The 21,292-nt window shown below is 34.2% G+C and overlaps 1 protein-coding gene across 1 annotated transcript in view; it reads right to left on the bottom strand.

The window, feature by feature from the left end:
* Window positions 1-674: 674 nt before the first annotated feature.
* Window positions 675-21,292, bottom strand: part of ALX1 (ALX homeobox 1) — a 64,407-nt gene continuing 43,789 nt past the window's right edge. Inside the window, exon 4 of the mRNA XM_085538054.1 lies at window positions 675-973. Coding sequence (XP_085394180.1) covers window positions 944-973 — 30 coding nt within the window. The 3' untranslated portion in view covers window positions 675-943. The remainder of the gene's footprint in view (window positions 974-21,292) is intronic.

Below are 21,292 nucleotides of genomic sequence, written 5' to 3'. Positions count from 1 at the left end.
AAGAATTGCCTGAAAAATGATTCTGAGTAAGCCCTGCTCAATGCTTTTTCAGTGTAATACTTAAAAGTGACATTAAGGTATCAGGCAACTGCTTTTCTTCCCCCCAGCCAGATGCAAGGGCAATGATATGAATCTGAAAGAAACCATAGCTCAATCATCTGCCTTCCACTTAATTTTTCATACAAATTTAAGGTCACGCTGTGGCCTGGTAACCATTGAGGTGTATGTAACATTAGAACAATAATTCTCTGAAACTGATTATAAAGAGAAACCAGATAGAATGGACAAGAGGCTGATCTTGGTTAAGCTAAAACTAGATGAGCTCCATTACTGTGTGGAGTAACAGATTCCTTCAGATTTATATAACTGCTAAGTAAGTGCAGAATCCATGATTGAATAATTATGACACAGTTCTGTTTTACTTTCAAGAAAGCAATTTTTATGTACATGTACACAAGTTTTATATATTTTACATGCAAATATATGTGCTTTAGTGCATAAAAGACATAGCTACACATAAAAAACATGACAGTATGACACATGATACAACATATTTCAGACTAGATAATACAATTATTTTTTATAACAGAAAGGCTATTTTCACAAAAAAAAAGTGAAAGCATCAGTAAAGAAACATTAAAGACGTTAAACTATAATTTTATTTATTTTTATTTGCTAAATACAAGCCTTGACCATGTTTGTTCTTTGTTCACATGCTTACAGGTTACATATACACATGAGGGCTAAGTATTCTTGAGGGGTTTTGTTGTTAATTTTTTCTCTAGTTTTATTTCCATCTGTTTTAAAAATGTAATATTTTTAATTATTATGTCTGTACTTACTGCAACAGTACAATAAATCAGGGCTGAGACTGAGTTGTTGGGATGTCCAGAGGCTGGTAGGTAACCTTGATCAGAAATATTTGCATATACAGTGCTGAAGTTTATCTTAAATTTTCAATGAACTGAATTTCCTGTAAAGTCAATGAAAAAAAGAAAGTTGTTTATGTCATAATTTTAAATATTTCTGCATTGACAAATTCCTGAGAGAACTTAAGGAATCTTCAAAATTGTTCTAATTTTCTACTTCCTCACCTGCCTTCTCTTATGTGCCTCTATCATCTGTGCAGGTTTCCTCAAGCAGACTTGTGTAGTAATGTAAAGAGCCATGTGTAGTAGCTTATTAAGCTTCCTCCCTTTTGATGCATGAAGATGGAACTCACCTGGTAATTAAGAAGAACCAGTAGTTTCATACAAGAGATCCCAGCAACCCTCTAGTCTCTGACTATAGGGGGCCTTGATATTTTTGGATTTCCATGTACCCTGGATCTGTAATCCGGTACCAGAAGACTGCCACAGAGGTGTGGCATCATTTATATATATTTTGTCAGATATTTCCTTGTGAGAAATGAATGTAATACTCTTAAAAACAAACAAACAAAAAATCTTATAATAATGCCTGCTTGTCAGTCAGTGGTGAGCAACTAGGAATTTGACATGTGCAAGTCTCAGGGAGCTAATGCCAATCTAACAAGTTCAGATGCCAGCAAAGGATGCATGCAGATGGCAGATGACAAAATGCTGAAGATTACAATTTTATTTTTTTTTTAATAGCTTTTCATTATTTGTTTGGTTGAGCTTTTGTTTTTGTTTTTTAGTTTTGGGCTTTTATCCTTGTATCAAACAAGCCAAAAATTCTGAATATTTCCGAATTTTCACTGAACTGCAACCCAAGAATCCAGAAAGTGAAAATCTTGTTGCAAAAAGCAATCAGATCTATGTTATTTAATTTCATGGAAACAAACTGATTCTTACTATTCTACACTGTTTTCTTCCTTTTTGAGATTTAACTCTATAGGTCACCTTGTTTAAACTTCAGTGAACTGTGTAACAATAATTAATATCTGATCTTTCAGCTATGAAAGGAGGTAGGCATTAATTCCTTTTTGAAATCTTCTGATGAGAAGAAACTGAAAAAGCTGATCAAGTGGCAGGAAAGAATTGAGGTATGCATCAAAGGTATTTCATGCATATCCAAAATGAAGACCCTCAACATGCTGCATTAACTGATTCTTCCACTTCCTACTGACCTATTGATTTAAGGCCAACAAAATAATAAAATACCAGAGAAAAAGCATTCAGAAATAAGGACCTTGATAACTTATAAGATTAATTTTTAACTGTGTCTCTATTTATCCTATCCAGTTACAGGCAAGGTTTTTGGATGGACCAATTTTTGCAATGAAGTTAATTGAAAACAGTGAAAACCCATTTGGCTAATGAAGTACCATGACTTCCTAGCATTCTGATGGCAGAAACTTGCTAGTGTTATATAATATTCTTTCCTCTGTCAATGGGCAAAGTGATGGTTGTTTTATTACAAACATATTTTTAATTTACTTATCAAACCTCAGCTTTTCTGAAAGCATTTTGAATTTTCCCATTAATTTCTTTGGGGACTTAAGTTTTCCCCTTTGGGCTTCTTTGTACAATGGGAATCCTGTTGACATTCACAAAAGGTGAAGATATCAGTAAAAAAAAAAAACCCTTATGTTGCATAAATTCAATAAAATAATGCATCACAGCTGAGTAGAATAGCTCAAAAAGAGCAAATAATTTCCTGTTTAGATATTGAAGGAAGATCTAGGATTTCCAGCACTTTAAAAAATGCTGCCTATAAAGCATATAAACATAAAGAATATTTTACTTGTGAAAGAAGTGCATTTTATGTGAAAACAATAAGTACTTATATTTAATAGGTCAACAGTGTTTTCATACACATTCTTGATATTCCACATTTTGTTTCAGTTCTAGGCAATGACAACTTTCTTGTCAATCACTGTCCAGGAATGGAAATAAGAAATTGCATCTGTTACTTGTAATTTCCCCAATCAAACTCTGAACTCTTTGCTTAACGTTTTCAACAATTCTAGCATGTGGTACTTGAGATAATCCTGAATCCAGTATGTTTTCCTGATGGCTAGATTTGCCTGTCACAAGTGTTTGCTTACCAGCAGTATCGTATGAATGAAGTGAATTTTCACTGGAAGAAGCATATTGAAAACGTGTGTGCATCCTGCTTTGTCACATCTGTGTAAAGTTTCCCCCCTCCCAATGCAATTGTTTTTACTTTCTTTTAATCTTGCAAAGAAATGTAAAAGTGGAATAACTGACCCCATGTTCAAAGTCATTGTCAGAGACAATGAAGTCATAGGCTTCTGTTTTTAATAATGTCTTGCAAAACACAAAGCATCATTAATCATATTCAGAGGATAAAAGACACACAGATTTCCTAGTCCAAAACTTTCCTGAAGCCTTGAACATTTCAGTGTTGTAGATTCACACAGATAACATCCTACAATTCTGCACAGAAAGTTCAATCAGTAAAGGAAATGTGAAAAAAAAGCATTTTAGTTTCACAAAAGATTATGTCCTTTCATAGATTTTCCTATGATCCCTTTGAGATGGATTCAGTTAAACGACACCTAGAAACAAAAATTTATGTGTTCATACAAGAAATAAAACTGATAACAATCACACTTTTGCAATATTCACGTTCTTACTTCCTTCACAAATACTTCCACTTGTGGACAAGTCTGAGTTGTATGAGTTTTAGATGAATGGCAGAAGATAAGTCAGACTACAAATTCCTTTAAATATTAATCACTTATCCAACTGTCCAGATTTTCATATCAAGCCAAATACTGCCAAATCTAATTACTTTCAATTTTAAATAAAATTTTACCCTGAAACACACTCTCAGTTCATTTGTGCATTAAGACTCTGGGAAAATTATGATACTCTAAAAGGAGAGAAATATAATGGTACAGTTGAAATTTGGCCCTCTCAAGCTAAGTACATGCCAATTTGGATCCAACAGAAGAAAAAAATGCAGTGTTGTGTTTAAAGATATTTGTCTGTGTTCAGCAAAACCTTTGAGAAATGGCTTCATTCTGGCTTAAGTTTAAATGTGCTTAAAATACAATTATGTTGGGGCTACGTTCTCGAATGTAAACTAGTAATTAAAACTGAAATATTTATTGTATACTTAAATGTGCATGAGAAGCAAGAAAGACTGTATCCTGCCTAGAGTTGCAGTTTATGTGGTCACATACAAAAGGAGCAATCACTCTAGTCTTTGGAGGATATTCAGCTTCTGTGAAGGTCTTGGAAGATTGACAACTGATTTCAAGACAACCAAGATTTCAGGGGCAATAGGATTGATACAATAAAGAGTTTCTCAGCGCTGTGGTCTACAGAACTGAATTTATGGTGACACTTAGTGAGAGGTAGGGAGTGAGGAGTACTTAACAAAAAGTTGGAAGATTAATTACAATTTTGAGCAGGAAGTAAGCAAATGCTTCAGAAGTATTTGCACAAATGATATTCTCCTTCCCCATCATCCAGAAGTCAATACCTCAACAGTTTCAACCTAGCTCCTTTCAGTATCCACAGACACTAGCACCGCATGCACCTTCTCTCAGTTTATTCTCTAGTGGCTTTCACAGACAACCTGATCTGCCTTCGTGCCTTTACAGCAGAAATGTGCCTAGCAGAGACAGATCATTTAGACTACAACATCCTACTCACATCTCTTCAAGGGGAAGGTGAAAATGAAAACCTTGCATTACACTGTGTAAGGTGTTGGCTGACCATCCATAATACTATCTTGATCCAGACCAAGAAATTGGCAGGGAATGGAAAATATTCTTTTTAGTCTGAAGAACACTTATTCACTGATACAAGTCAGGAGTGCAGACCAGAAGTATAGAGGTTAAGTGTGAAGATTCTACTTATTCCCTCCAAAGAGTCAATAGAAAAGAAACTGAGTGTATTTAGGATTCAGTATATGTACAATTTGGCTGAATGAGCTTCTCTACATTTACAACAACTTTTCTAAACATGGCAAAGATCTTCTACAGCTATCATCGAAAGTCATAAACATTTGGATAGGGTTTTCATATTCATTTTCTACTTATTCTAAGAAACTATCTAACAAAATACATATTGACTTAAAAATAACGGGAATAAAAATTTTAAAATTTTAACCATAATTCTTAGTATTGTCTTCAAGTGTTAAAGTAGCCTGTGCAATTTATGATCTTTTGTTGAGTCAATTTGTATAATCATATTCTCTGAAGGTATAATAAGTAAATTACTGTAATAGATTTGTTGCTATGTTTGTAAGATATACAGAGTAATATTTGGAAGAAACCACTAATAATTTCTCGTAAATTAAAGATTTCCATTTTGAATTCATCTTTTGTACTTGATGAATCTTTTAAAAGCTATGGTTCACCTCTGATTGAGAAGGTGTGGGAAGAAGACTGGAATGCTCTTTCCACTAACAGTAGGTTTATGACATTTTAAAATGTATTCGGAATCACTCATTCAAGGCTAAGGAATATTCTTAGCCTAAGGAATTCTTCACTAGGAGACTGGTTAAGCCCTGGAACAGGCTGCCCAGGGAGGTTGTGGATGCCCCATGTTGTTCAAGAGGTGTTCAAGACCAGGTTGGACAGGGCCCTGGGCAGCCTGATCTAGTAAAGGTGTATGTTTGGTGGCCCTGCTAGGCAGGGGGGTTGGAACTACATGATCCTTGAGGTCCCTTCCAACCTGAGTCATTCTGTGATTCTGTGATTCATTCTGTGATTCTGTGAATATCAAAATCAACTATCAGAGTGAAGATGGGAGATCTTCTGCCACCACTTTTTTGTCATATTGTTAAGTACTATTCATGAATACTGAATAAATGTACTACACTTGCTTAGATGGTTTAAATAATTAAATTTTTAGCTGTGCTATATCGTATGTGAGAACTCTTTTTATTCTGAGTGTAAACAGTGGCATTAGTTTAATACAAACATAAAAAGTAAAAATTTTAAAAAATCTAAAAACCACAAAAGCAAACAAACAAACAAAAAATGCCTCACCTGGGAGTATGTGATGTCTCTCTAATGAAAAATTTGAAATAAGGAGTGTTTTCTTTTCAATATCTACATTCTATACATGGATTCTACACATAGAGGAATAGAGCAAATACATCACAGAATCTAGAGTGTCTTTATTTTTCTTTGTCCACTTCCAGAAAGCTAAAAGTAACTGAGATTCTGATTATTACCAGTGTATTTCAATATTCCATAATCTTTCCCAGAAATAATAATAATAATAAAAAAAATGTTCAAAAGTTTAAATACCAAACTTTATTTAGAGCAAGATGAAGTCAGGAGAATGAATGTTTCTGAAGTATCAGATATATATATCTTATTTTGAGGTTAACTGTGCTTTTCTTTTTCACATATATTAAAAAATAAATAAATAAAAGGAAGATTCTAAACAACTTTTGTGTATGTTTACTGAATTTATCTGTGACAGAGTTGTTGTTTTTTTAACACATGGTAAAATGTCAACCTAAGACTGTTACTTTTTTCTATAAAAGCCTGACTACTGCTTCATGATTTCTTTAATCTTGAACTGCATAAATCGGTAAATCCTTCCCAGGAGCAGAACCATTTAGTAATGCAATGATGAACATCTGTCTTTAGAAAAACTGTAAATTTATTTTATACAGAAGAAATTCAGCATAGCTAATAAGTATGATTTCATGCTTTTTACTTTCCAGCTGGTTCTAGGTTCTGAAATACAATGAATTAGAAACTTCTGAAATCCACTGTAAGAGAATATGCTAAGTGCAAAAGAAAAGGTTTCCGAGCGATAGCCTTGTACTTTACAGAAGTATTAAGGTTTTGATTTCTCATGAGTACCACTAATATTCGAGGGTCTGATTTGTGCTGCACATCATCCTAAAACAATTTCTTAGCTAGTGTAAATTCTAAAGGCTGCAGCAACTACAGTGAAGTGTATTTTTAAAATCTATACCACTGATTTTTTTCTTCCAGAATCTTCTAGCAGTAGAGGAGAACAATCACATCCAAGATGAGCAGCATCTTGTCCTAAAGGATATATATAAATCTTTTCACTCATCTGATGGTAAAAGAGAAATTCAATTAGCTCAAATCTATCCCAGAGATTGAAAAGTGGGCACCTACAGTTAGAGAATTTTTCAGAGTATTGAGAATTCAATGCCCTCAGCTCAGTGTTCAAACAGATGTGCAGTGTTTCAGTGGAGCAAGCTAGAGAAATGATAGCATTTATCTTAAGCTCAGTCCTCTGGCATTAATATTTGCTTCCTTGCTCAGACTTGTACTAAATACTTTCATTTTTATTTTTTAAACTGATTACCCTTTGAGCATGAGGAAAGACACTGCAACCATTATTCTTAGTTCCTTTTTTTATGTCTATTGGAGAGTACTTGTAATGTGCAGTGGTATTTCTAAGGAATCTTGCAATTTATCCTCATATTATTGTAGGTGCCAGTGTATTGATCTTGACTGAGTTAATACACTTAGTCATGCTGCTCGATCTGCAGGATCATTACCCTAAATTTGTTGTCTTTGTTTTCCCAGAGGTGAGCTATCAATTAAGTGCATACTAACCAGAATAAAAGGATGAACCTGAGGCATTAGCACTTCCTTTCTAAAAAGGGAGCACCTGCTGAGTGCTCAGTGGTAAACCTGAAATGGAGGAAAGCATCAAAATATTTGCTGGATGGATACTTTGAGTAATGGCTGTCCATTAAGCTTAAGTGCAATTAGGGAGTGAGTGACTATCACTTCTCTCAATTCACTAAGAAAACATGAATTCTAATTAGCTTCAGGCAAAGGTGTAAGTTTCCCCAGAGGCATTTTAGGTCCATGTACAAGTTCCCAGTGGGAGACAGCTTGAGCATCCTCCAGCAGGCTGGAGATAGGTCTTTATTTGAAACATCTTTAACCCAACTGCTGTGCCTTTGATACCACAAATAACAGCACTTTTTTCTTTTTTTTTAAATAAATCCTGGTTTCTGCTTGAAAAAAATCCAGAAGATATTTTATGATAATAGCAACATCATGGTCTCTGTGGTCTTGAAATTTTCCCATATACTTACATAGGTGATTTGCCTTTGAAAACTGAGAAAAGAAATTAGTCATATGACTAATATAATTTCCAGATTATACACAAACAAACTTTCACTGCATTATTCTAAGCTATTTTAAGGGGAGACATGAACTAATTATGCTTTTAAAGCTATTCACCCTTTATTTCTTGGTTTAAATTATACTTAAGTGGTATTTGAAGTTGTGTGATTGGAAATCCAATGTTAACCCTGTTGTTGTCTGAACCCCTACCTCACTTTCTTGTGAAAATTCCTTAAAAAAATATGCACCTAACACTCAAGGAATGGCATATTCACTCATTAGCAAATGCTTTTAGTAACTTACATTCCTTTGACACATCAAAATATTCCAGTCTAGCTTTCCAGAAACTGAAATTTCTGTCCGTTTCCAAAAGTGTTTAAGTATTTTATGTCTATGAACTCAGACATTCTGTGAAGTCTTTTCTGAGTTCTGTCTTTGAGACTGAGTTCAGATACATCTTTATCAAAAAGTAATAAGGTCAGCTATTGCCTAGGACTTTAGCTTTAGTAAGTAGTTATTTCTTTAGATTTAACGATTCAACATGAGTGGTATTTAATCCTAATTTTGGTATGGAACTCTCACCCTTGCCTCATTAAGATTCAAAATCCTTGTTCTAGATTTTTACTAAAAAGCACTGTCTATCAGAATGTTAGCCTCAGCACTCGTGGATCCACAGTGGACTCCGTGTGTGCAACCAAATGATTGCTTTGAAAAACTAAGATGATACAAGTCATTTGCCTTCCCTATCCTGGATTGATTCTGCCCTGGGTGGACAAATAGGAAGCATACCAATGGGACTACAATGTCAGCAGGGCAATAGAAGCCAAATAAAAGAGTGATTAAAATGGAGGAACTATGAGCTGACTTGCTTAAGGCCACTCATCAGGGATGATTCTTCACATTCTATTCTTTTCTTGATGTAAAGTGTAACACTTCCTCTTCTCCTTCCATGTCTGTTCCTTCTTGGAGCCATTGGTAGCCACACTCCAGGTGTGTAATCTAACTCTGTACCTCTTCTTCTCTAGTTCACTTTTCATCCTATTTGGGATGCTCAGACTGCATGTTCTACCCTTTGTGCATGATGTACTTACCGTCAGGAATGCGACAAGCCACAAATGTCCCAAGCTGATTCTTTGAGGAGCGGAAGAATGTAAGGTAAAATGTACAGTAAGTTGCAAAGTAACTGTCATTCTTTAAATGCTGTGGGAAAACACAATTATGTGCATGAAGAACACCAGAAATTAGAAATTAGTTTTTCATGGGTGGAAAATACTTTCCCAGAGGCAATAGAAAACAAATAAAATAAAATGAAATACAGTAGTTCCGCAATCAGAAGGCATAACCAAATCATTTCCCTACATGCATTTTCTGATCAAACTTTATGTCTTTTAGAAGGGCTGCCAGAATAATTCAGCTTGTCTCTCCATAAAGTTATGTGCTATTCCTCCTGGTGTGGGTGGGGATAGGGGAGTCAAATGAGGCATGTTATCAGGTAAAATAAATAGTTTACTGTGTTTTGAAGTCATGGTCCCTTTATCTGACGGGGAATTTAGTCAAGAATTGACATTAAGAGCAGGAGGAATTTAAATAACATTGACTTCTAGGCTGCCAGAAGGACTGATCTTTATGATTTCATCCCAAACCTGCAGCTCCACTGTTTTTCTTGAAAATACATTTTGGCTTCTTTCCATCTAAAACTTCTGCTGATCCACTGTATTTGGCACATTCATTTTCTTTGATGATTTTGGCAGCCATTACACATTGAGAAAAAGAAAGAAAAGAAAAAAAAAAAAAAAGGAGAGGTAGGGAGAAGGGGAGGGGGAAAAGGAAGGGAAAAGAAAGGAAACATGGATATATTTGATAAAGTGTAATTTTTCTGTACTGTTATATTACTGATAGCGAATGACATTTCATTAACAATAGATAATGTGAGAAAAATCAATAGAAAAGAGATTACAAGGCCTTCGTGATGGTGGTGGTGGTGTTTTTTTTAAATCAAATCTGACCGTCTAATCACTACTGGATGCTCGGTAAGGCTTAGTCTCTCAAGTTACAGCTTTCCTGTTACTAGTAGTTAACTCAAGCTTAATACATATGTCTTTTACAGGTATAGGTACAGCATAACTTTCATAAGGTAATTAATTTCTTTAATTAAGTAATTTCATTAACTACTTGGAAAGATCACTGTCCATAATAAAAACTGAAGAATTCATTTATCATTCAACATTAAGATGTGAGAAATTGGGTCTTCTGTTAATGTCTGCTAAATATCTTTAGCACGTTTCCATTTCTTGTCTTATCTATTTCTTCCTCTTTGTAGTGCTTGCAAATTCAGGATAAATTCAGTATATAAAGACCAGTTTCTTGAGAGAGATACAGATATACATTAATCATGTATATTTATTTGATCACTGTTGTAAAGTATTTCAGAAGCCTGTTAATTGCTCTTCATGGATCTCCTGTTTTTCATTCATGAAAGACAAACACCAAATCTGAAATTAAAAGAAGGAAAAAAATGGAAATTCTTTCATCCAAAGTATGAAACACTAGGACAACTGAGTCTAGGAGGGAAACTCAAGTTCATCACATTCATCATTTTGTGAAGAAACTAGGAAATTGTCTATCACACAAGAGGAGAAGGAGATTGGCAACTGGAATATATCTAGAGATCAGAACTGTATTTATTATCAAGCATTTCTGGTGTATCCTTGTCTTTTGAATGTGAGTACAAGACTGATACAAAGCACTCAGGAAAAATGAGTGTTTGGCTTCTGAAGTTCAAGTCTGTCAAACAAAAAGTAACCTCTCCAGGCAAGCACATGAATTTTTCTGTACTGTACACATCTACAGTGTTCCATTAAAGATTTTACTTGAGCTAAGTAAGAAAAGCAATTCAAAGTTAAGAAAACAGTTTTAGAAAACCACAATGTTTTTATAATATATCTTGTTTTAATAATAGAATTCAGTATAACCAAAATAAACCGTAATTAGTGGAAAATCTAAAAGATAAAAATGAGAAAATCTGACAAAAAAAGATCTGATGTCTTTTATGAAATACAATAAGTGAATATATCAAGATCCCATAGCAGGCTTTAATAACTTTGTGTTGCTAATCAGCTCCTAATTTCCTTGTTGCTGCCATTGTTTTATGGCTGTAGTACTGCAGTCAGCAAATACTAAGAAGGGTTTTATGCAGCACTGAGCTTATATTCTCTCCACAGCAATCTACCCAACTGTGTATAGTGTGTGGCATCTCTATAAGTATCCTGCTGATGATATGTAAAAAAAGAGAAGATCAAGCAGGTAAAACACATACTTCATTTGGACAAAACAATCTATTACTTGTGGTTTGATTTCAAATTGCCTTATTCAGGCTGCTCATTTTAAGAAACCACCTTTTAAACATTATCAGTGGGGAAAAAAAAATAAAAATAAAAATAAAAATAAAAAAATTAAAAATCAAATATATCCCAAAACATGGTGAAACTGAAAGCATATTGAGATTTGCACAGCTATTTTTAAATTTATTATTTTCAGCTATGAGAGGATTGAATGTTGTGTGTGTGTGTGTGTGTGTACGCTTAAAATCAGTCGTGATGATATATGTCTGAATTCCTGGTAAAAGAAATTCTTCAGTCTTTAAAATAACACCGTTGCCAACTCTGATTCTCAGCAACTAAGAATTGCACAGTGTGGCCAGCAAAGTTTTCTTAAGAGAAGCCATGGCTTATAACAAGTTTCTCAGAAATGTCACTTGTAATTTTATGTGGAAGCCAGTAAGTATGAGTGAAATCTCAAAATAGCCAGTAGCCCTGTAGATAAGAGAAAAATTCCTATAAGCCAGTATTTTTTTATTTGATAAGGCTGCTAGATTAGCCCCAACCAGACACACAGTTGGTAGAATATACATGTCATGACTTCTGGTGTACTGATATGTACATCATTGCCTTTGTCTTAGAAAGTGTAGTGAAATTCTGTAAACATCCAGCCACAGATACACATCCAACTGAGATCTTCAGGGATAACAAAACTTCTACACTAGTAGCAGAAATTTTGACTTAAGCCCCTAACATGAACTTGTCACCCTCCTTTTTTATGAATCTAGCTGCTACTAGAAATACTGTAGCAAGATTTTCTTACTGAAAAATACAATACACTGAATCAGGTCCTGAAGAAAATGTAATCTAATTACAAACCAATGATTTTGACATATAATAATTCTGAAAGAGAAATAACCAAAACTGTATCATTTTTATTAGTGCTTTGTCATTCATGAGGTTTATAGTTTGTTCACAAGTTTTTGTCTTGTTGTGTTTTTCCTTATGTCTGGCAAGCTTGCTGAAGGCATCAAACAGAAAAGCCCTACTTAACTGTGGTAAACATATATGTATTCTGACTATGAACTCAGTAAAGACTCTCATTAAACTGCCATAAGAAAGAGCAAAGAGCTAACTTTAAAAAAAGATAGAAAGATTGTAAGTGGTGTCTTGCTCTGTGAAAATAAACAGTAAAAAATCTTTTAGGGATATTTTCCATGAATTTGCAGTGTATGATTATCAGCATCCTAAAGAGAGCCAAAATACAAATCTTGGAAAGGAACATGTATTTCATATTTCCAAATGTGCTTTGATGTCTCAGTAGGAAATGTAACTTGTGTAACTCAACTTATGAATCATCTTTCAAGTTGTTTATACTCATTTTTTCCTACTCTTTTATTTTTTTCCCCTTTAATTATTTGTTCGATATTCCCACAGAGAAGTAAATGAGAGGGAATTATTTATATAATGGGGACCATGTACTGCATAACGAAATATTTCATAAGCAGCACACTCACTCTTGTCCTTCATAAGCATTCACAAAGAACAGTCTTATCCTTCATAAGGCACATTTATCCAAAGTAAGCAATGTTCTCCTCAAGGAGTGTTTGTTGACGTGTTTTTGAAAAATGCACATGGTCTACAAGAGAGATATTGCTCCGCTTTACAACTAGAAGCTGATAAAGAGGGATATTTTCACAAGAGATGAGGAAAATGGTTGCACTGAGATTATAACTCATGGTAAGCTTATTAAAAGAAAATCTTCAGATTTAGGAACAAATGCATCTTGTTGTTATTAATCTTCATTTGGAAGGAGGTACTAAAATAGCATGATAAGTGAAATGTTTGGACTTTGTTATAGAAACAGTCAGGAATTTTTCAAAGGATTGTTTATTCATTTACCTGTTTCTCACTGAGAACTAACTCATGTATTTCTATGCAGCACTGAACTGTATCATACAGTACATCTATGATATCTCTAATTTAAATGAAAATTAACCCTTTTTCCACAATAGTCCACTTTTGTAGTAGTTATATTCTGTGTGTTTAGAAGCAAATTCTTCATTAGGTGGCAACTTGTGGTCAAGATGAAGATTATTCTGCAACTATAAATTGTAATATCTTTGAGGAAAAAGACTATTTCATACAGGACACACATAAGTTCGGTGTTTATTTTTAAAACAAAGCCTTCTTACATAAAGTTGCACCTTTGGAAATATAATTCTTCACAGAATTGTGTTAGTTCTGCAGCAAATGTAGATCAAAATAATAAAAAAAAAAGTTTTGTCTGAATTTCCTTTTCTGCTACTTCAGAAAGGTGAATATTTATTTTTTAGTAATCTTCACATTGTGATGAAACACAGAGTACACATTCAAACAAAATATTTTAACTGAACAAAAGGAAAACTTACCTCCTTCATTTTGTTTTTATAGAGAACACAGAAATACTGAAACTCTTCTTAGAACAGTCTCAAAAGCTAATCTGCCAGATGATATTTTCATTCTCCTCCCAGATCTGGTAGATTCCAAAAAATATTTGTTCAAGTCCTCCAAATTGTTTTACAAATGTTCATATAAACAAAATATTATGGAACTTCAATTATATGTAGCCTAAAATTTATCCAATCATATGCATATGATGTTTTTTCAAAATTTTAAAATTTTGAAAATTATTAATAAATGCCACATGAAGCTATATTTGACTTTTCTGTCACAACTTGAACACAAGTTCATTCAAATTATTGTTCAGCTTGTAACTATAATTAATCATATAAGAAAATTACATAAAGAAATCACTGAGTTCAGGTCAGTCCTTTGAAATATATTTCTCTGGTTTCAACTTTTTGCTTTTCATAATCTTTTCTGTAATCCCATTTCAGAGTGGGATACACTATGAAGTTACCTTTTTATCACCCCCAACAGTATCAAGTTTTGGATGCATACAGGAATGTGAGAAACTTCATGATTAGAAATGTCATTGGAAATAATAAATTTAAACACCTCAAGAATATAACAAGAATTCAAATATCTACATTTTGAGTCTATTTTTCTGCAGTTATATGCATGCAGTGGAAAAGCGTTTACAGTTCCTTCATCCTGCTGCAGTCCTCAACCATAGCCAGATACTATACTGGGGCAAGCTCCAGATGTGAAGCAGCTGCCCTCACTTATTCCTTATTTACCCTGGAATGCCTTTTCTGGACTTGGTGTTTAGTAGACAGTCACAGTGCACTCCAAAATTTGACTGATCTTGATGATCAGGCATCTAAGCATTTGATTTATAAGCCAAATTGTTAATATTTGCTTTCAACTTAATGTTCTGGTCAGACAGCTCCTTATAACTATAATGCAAAAAAAAAAAAAAAAAAAAAGGAACAGTGAATATTCAGAGTGCTTATGGTGGGAAATATATTCATATATATGTGAAATATACTTCACAGTTTAAATTAAGAGAAACAAATGTCTTGAAGAGTAACTTAGAGAATGGAATCAGAAGCCAGCCACAGTGTTTTTGGAAACAAAACTCTTAACTAGGATATAATTTATGATCACAAAATAGATTGTTATTATTTATCATAAGTGGATCTAGAGTGATAATAGGAGGAAAAAAAAAAAAAGCAAAAAACACTCTAAAATTAGAAAATATTATACTGAACACTCAAAGGGACAGATTGAAAGATATAACTCCTTTACTGCACGCAGTATCAGTTTCACTTCCTGGTGTAGCACACTATAGATCTGGACTGGACAGAAAGACCTTCTTAAGACTTTCTTGATCTTTGTTTCATACACAACAAAGCTGAAACTTCTAAATGGAATTAAAAGCATGAGAAGCCCATCTGCTAGACAGAAATCCTTATAGTGCCTTCCACATGGGGCTGAGATTCACTTGATATCAATAACTATATAGCTGCTGTAATTAGCAAAATTTTCTGAAAAAATAACAAATGACAAAGTTCTCTTATTAAATTTTTACAGTCTGCAATTCAGAATATTTTATATGATGTGGCATAGGTCTTTTTGACATATGTTTCTGATATTAATCCTTTGCACTGAAAACTAATATAATCAGATTTATTGGGGAAAAAAAAAAATAGACTCCAAACAACAACAAAACAAAAAAAAAAACAAAAAAAACCCACAACACTTTCTTCAAATTATTTTTTTGAAATATGTGATGTAATCATAGCTATCCAAAGCCATCAAGTAATGAACATCTGAACATCGAGTTTAATGCCCTGAATGTACAACCTCATAAATATTAGTTTTCCTATTTTGCCATTTCAACTAAGTTTTATGCAAGGTAATTTTATCTCATTCATACCTTCATACCTTTGTGAATTCACATGGAAGAGAAAGACTCAAAATTAAGCTTTAGTTCCTTTATTGTTTCTAATTGATGGTCTAACAAATCTTAAAAAAAAATAAAATTAAAAAGCACTAAGTACTCTGTTATGAAATGTTGTCATAATTATTTTCATTTATGACCAAATTCCCTTTCAGTGTTTGTTTATTACTTTTAAATACCCTCAGATTGATTGTTTGCCTGTGTTCATGTGGAGGAATTTCTGTATATAGTTTTGAGGTGTTTTCTGCATGGGAAGGTTAAATGTTTTCAGCATTTTCATGAACTACCATCAGATGTCTTCCAGACCGCTACTTGTTTCCAGAGCACAGACTGAGGAATACTGCATTAAAGGAGACATTTCCTTTTCACATTGAGGGATTCCAGGGGGATTTTGCACCTTAGTCTAAGGCTAACCGTTCTGAACATCATCTGTAGTTTAATTTTAGACACATATTTTATGGGTGGGTGCTGTATGATCACAGAAGGTTAATGTTCAAGGGTAGATACTCCTCAAGAAAACAGAGTTCATATTAAGAAAAAAGATGCAACAGAATGGGGCAGTAAAAGCTGTTACACAGTGCTTGCAGCATTATCATGACCTTATTGAGGTCTTTGTGAAGGCAGGAAAATTGTACACTGGAAGTTGAAGGACCATTTTCTTCTCTTCTTGAATTTCTTACATTTAGCTTTTGAGGACCCTCTGGATATTTAAGGACTTTTGGGAGATGCTAGAACAGGGACCTTTTCTAGGATCAGTACTATGTAGCTTACAAATTCCCATGATTCTGATAAAGAAATTAACATCATTGTTGATGTGCCATAGTAGCGGTGTCTTGTATTTGCTACAGCAAGTGATATTGTAAGGCTATTGTTATGGCTTTCAGAAGATTAGAGTTGGTTTCCAGAACACTTCCATCTACTGTGCCAGTGTTAGTTTTCAAACTAGAGGGATAAGAAACAAAACTGAATACATCTGAAGAAGCAGAAACCACTACCCCCAAGCTTCAAACTCTGTTCTCAGGAGGAGCCAAAGAAGCTAAGTCAAAATGGCACAGTTGGAATTGTATTTAACTCAGTATGAGTGCCACAGGCTCCCAGCAATAATATTTCAGATCAGAATCACTTGAGGAAGAAAGGAAAAAACTAAAATTATATAAGGGAAGAGGTAAAAGATATTATTCGTAAAGGAGTTTTACCCATGAAAGGGAAGGCTGCACTCCTTTTACACACAGATTGATTTTGTTGTCTAACTGAAATAGAGAACCACTTTAAAACACCTAATGATATGTATGAGCTGTCAGTAGTGGATGTGTATATCATATTCAGTTTTCTACTAGCATTTCTCCTTTTTCATGTACTTTCCCTCGCGCCTCCTGCACCCTCTGGGTTTTTATACTAAGCTCTGAAATGCTGAGGCAGTTACTCTGCTGTTTCAAATACCCACTTCATCTAGTCAGTAGCCAGAAACATTCTGCAAAGTTCACAAGCATGACATGAACTGCTCATATGAATATTTCCAATAAAACAATGACTTTGGACTGATTTCCCAGCTCTCATTGCATTAGAGGTTACATTTTCATACAACTTTGTGTCAGAGAAGCTAACATTTCCCTAGGAAGGGAGGGTTCCCGTGCACGAAGACCTATACAAAATATAGATCACAAAGCACACAAAAATTAGTACCTCTTCTGAATGCATACACAAAGTAATCCTTCTTAACTGACTGAATGTATGTGAAAGTATAGTGTGTATGCAGTATAATACAATAATAATATACAGAACAAAATCATACTATTATTTGACATTTTCAAGGCTGTTTAGAAGTAAAAAAAAAAAAAAAAAAAAGAGAGAGAGAGAGAGAGCGAGGAAGCATGAGATAGGTAGAAAGTGTTGAAGCAGTGCAACTGTGTCAGTGCTGATATTTGGCTGGCTAAGTGAGTTCCAAGAAACCTAATAGTGTACTGATTATGGGTAGAATGATTTGAGTCATTCTCTAAATCACTAACAAAATGCCATGCTTGCTGTGATACTGGACATTAAAGTAGGTAAAAGAAGAAAAAGGAGAAAAAGAAAGACAACAACGAAACACGATCTCTTGAACTTTTCAAGAAATATGTGATTTCTGCTGGGCTGCTGTTTCTTCTCATAATGACTCCTGTTTTTAGAGACTGCCCCATCTCTCCTTTTCCAGCTAACATGTCAGAGGCAAGACAGATGGTGCAGGTTATCAGTGGCCAATACAGATAAGCTAGTGCTGTCACACACCCTTTGTAGCTACATCATCTGAAACTGCATTTTTGAGTTTCACTGAAATCTGGACATGCGACTTACCATAGTTTCAAGACGCAATCGATCCAAAAATCAACAAACAATCAGAAACCAAATCACTAGTATTTTAAAATGATCTAAAATATCTGCAGTTTCTTTTGAAATAATTAATTAAATCCAAGGCAAACTTCAAAATTTTGGCTAGTGGAATTGTTTCTAAGATAAATACCAATGACATATCTGAAGGGCTTGGGGTCCATGAAAGGACTAGAAAGTTATATTGTGAGATGCTGAGAAGAGGGAAAGTGTTATCATTCTGACTTTGGTTAAAGCTATTAGAGAGCTTGAAACTTTGAAACTAACTGAAAAGTTAAGTCAGACTCCAATATTACTTTCATAATTGCTTTTGTATGTACTGAAGCTACATGCTGTTCTACTGACATAACATCATACACAAAGGTGTTTCATTACACTGTAAGAGCTTCCATCCAGGAGGCACCATTTTCCTACGCTTTAACATGTGTGTAACGTTTATGGGCATGAGTAGGCTTACTAATCTTCTTGGTATAATCCGAGCCAGGATGAGATCCTGAGTAGGGATATTTTCTCCAGTGGTCCTCTTTTAGGTGTATTTTACGTATACTGAAATAATTTCCATTTCCACAGCCCTTTCCTTCCTTATGTACAGCAAGAAAGGATAGTTTTTATTACTGAGGAGAAAATATTTGATCTGAATGATGGCAAATAATTAGATTTCTGCCCAGCATTTCCTTGAGTAATGTCACTTTGGTACATATGTACATGTTTAAACTCTATCAATTTATAGATGAAGCAAAGCAATGATTAAGTATTCAAGAAACATAAAACAGACTTTTAAAAGAGACTCATTAAAGACAAAGACAATTAGTCAGACTTAAAAAAACAAAACACCGAGATATATATGTCTAGCCTAGATACACACAGTAGTTGTAGTCTGGAAGCATTAATCATTGGATTACTTTTTATCTATTAATAACATTTGAAAAATGATGCTTCCTCTCAAGTTATTTTCCTGAGTCAAGTACAAGGTAAAATCTTATACTGTCTCAAATTTAACAAGAGCTGTGTACAGCACTTGAAGAACTCTCTATCTGTTGCTGTCTCTGGACCTGAATAATTTTATTCTTTAAAATCTAGATAAACATCAAGTTTGACTGTTACGAACAATAGAGACACTATGGGTTAATTTTCTTTGCTGTGACCAGCTTAGATAGAGGTGAAGTAATGAACAATTAGATGCACCCTGAAAAAGCATGTTAAACCTTGTCACTCATCTGACTGACTGTATTTTGCATTGGAGACTTAGCTACTAAATAAATAAATAAATAAATGAAATATAAAAAATTTAAATAAAAAAAAAGAAAAGAAAACAGGACAAAATAATGCACAGTTGACTGCTGGTGTTTGATTTTCTTTTTCCTGGGTCATAAGAAACTGCATGATCAGATCAGCAATGAGAGTATAGTAACAAGACTGGTAAGGGAGAAAATCCCAGGAGAATATATAATGTGACAAGTCACATTCATTAAAAGATCAAAACCAAAGGAGAGTGCATAAATCAAGAGGCAGCCTCAGTTTGAGCTCTGGCTGTTAATGCAAGTTTTATTGCAACTCTTTTCTGTGACTTTCAATAAAAAAGCATCTGCTGAACTATCAGCAGGATTTGATACACACACTGCCCCCAAGATATAGAGCACCTTTTGAAAGAAATGTGATCACCCCTGAGCAATTTGAACTGTTGAATCTTTTACTGCATTTTAAAAGAAAAATATGTTCTATGTAATTCAATCATTTCCCCACTTCTTGCTTTTTTTTTTCTTTTCCTTTTAATGTTAGGACTTAAAATGTTATTGGTTCCTAAATCAAAAGCATACATATTGTTCATAAGAAAGAACAGCCTGCAGATGCAGAGCAGTAGCAATATGAAATACATGGCATTCACATTAATGTTGATATAGCTTCTAAACAACTGTCTATGGAAGCCTTTTCTCACTACAAACATGGAAATAGAGTAGAGATATGTGCCTTTCAGCACCTTTGAAGGAAAGTATTCTATAAATCCAGATATGTTTCCAATTCTACTTCTGCCAAAGTCCTCTTTGCTTTTGCATCTGTAGCCTGCATAGGAAGATACCTTCTTCTTCCTTTGTAAGCAATGTCAGTAGATCAGAATATCATTGCTATACAGTGTCTGGTGTTTCTTGATGAAAAGTTGAAGGAAACATGTATCATAAATACAGTTAATCTCCTGGCGTTATGAGAGACACAGAAAAACACGCTCAGTTCTGAAGCAGTTTACCTTTTTCCTACATGGTTACCTGTCAAATTCTCAAGTGCCTGTTTTGGAATAGTTATATCACTTTCATAGTTCTAGTGAAATGATGAGTAAAACTGCTGTTGTCATCAGGTACCATACAAGACATAATGTGACTAAGTCCAGATGAAGCAAGAAGTTCCATTGGTTCTTTGCAAATATACCTGTTAATTACACATAACTGAATTGTCATAGTATGTTGCACCTCTAGCTTTAACTAAAAGCCAGCATTAAAACAGAGAGAAGATCCTCTTCTGGCAATTTTGAGTGTTTTGTGTAGACTGGTTTGTAAAACCAAAGACAAGGATAGAATGGATAGGACATTAAATAAAGGGCTGAGGACCAGCAAAGCTGTTTTAGTCTGCTATAAAGAGAATTATAACTGCCAGTAATGTCTAGCAGGAAAATAAATGTACAGAAGAATATTGGTAGTGAGAACTACCTCCAATGCAACTGCTTTTTTTTCAATGAGCAGGATGGGTTTAATACAACTTTTACAAACCAGAAGGCTAAAGTTTACAGTAGTAGTAAATGACATTTTGAAATAATAAGTACTTTTGAGACAAACATGAGGTTGTCCTGTAATTCTGTTCTCACTACTGCAGACCAAATTGAAATGTGTTATTTATACAGGATGTTTGAGTCTCTTTTTTCAGTTTCACTGTTTTTCATTTATAATAGTTTCTGAGACAAAAACACAAGTGGAAGTTTACTCAGAGAAGCAAGTGGTCTGAGCCAAATGTTCAGCAGAGAATTGTGTACACACTGTTTATGAGCTAAGTTGTGAACTCAGAAAGTCATAGCTATATGCTCTAAAATAAAGACAGAGGGAAAAGTGTTGCATACCTTAAACAGCTGGTGTTTGGCTTGAGAAGCCATCCTTATGGATTGGAGTGCTGGCTGAAATACCTGTGTAGGGAAACCTGATTATATGTCTTTCACATTTTTAAAGAAAACTGTAATTAATACCTCTCACATTAATGAACAGA

Source organism: Coturnix japonica, chromosome 1 (assembly GCF_054131305.1).
Source record: "Coturnix japonica strain WE chromosome 1, WE-NBRP24, whole genome shotgun sequence".
In the NCBI taxonomy this organism is placed as follows: Eukaryota; Metazoa; Chordata; class Aves; order Galliformes; family Phasianidae; genus Coturnix; species Coturnix japonica.
This window is presented reverse-complemented; position numbering and strand designations above follow the sequence as displayed.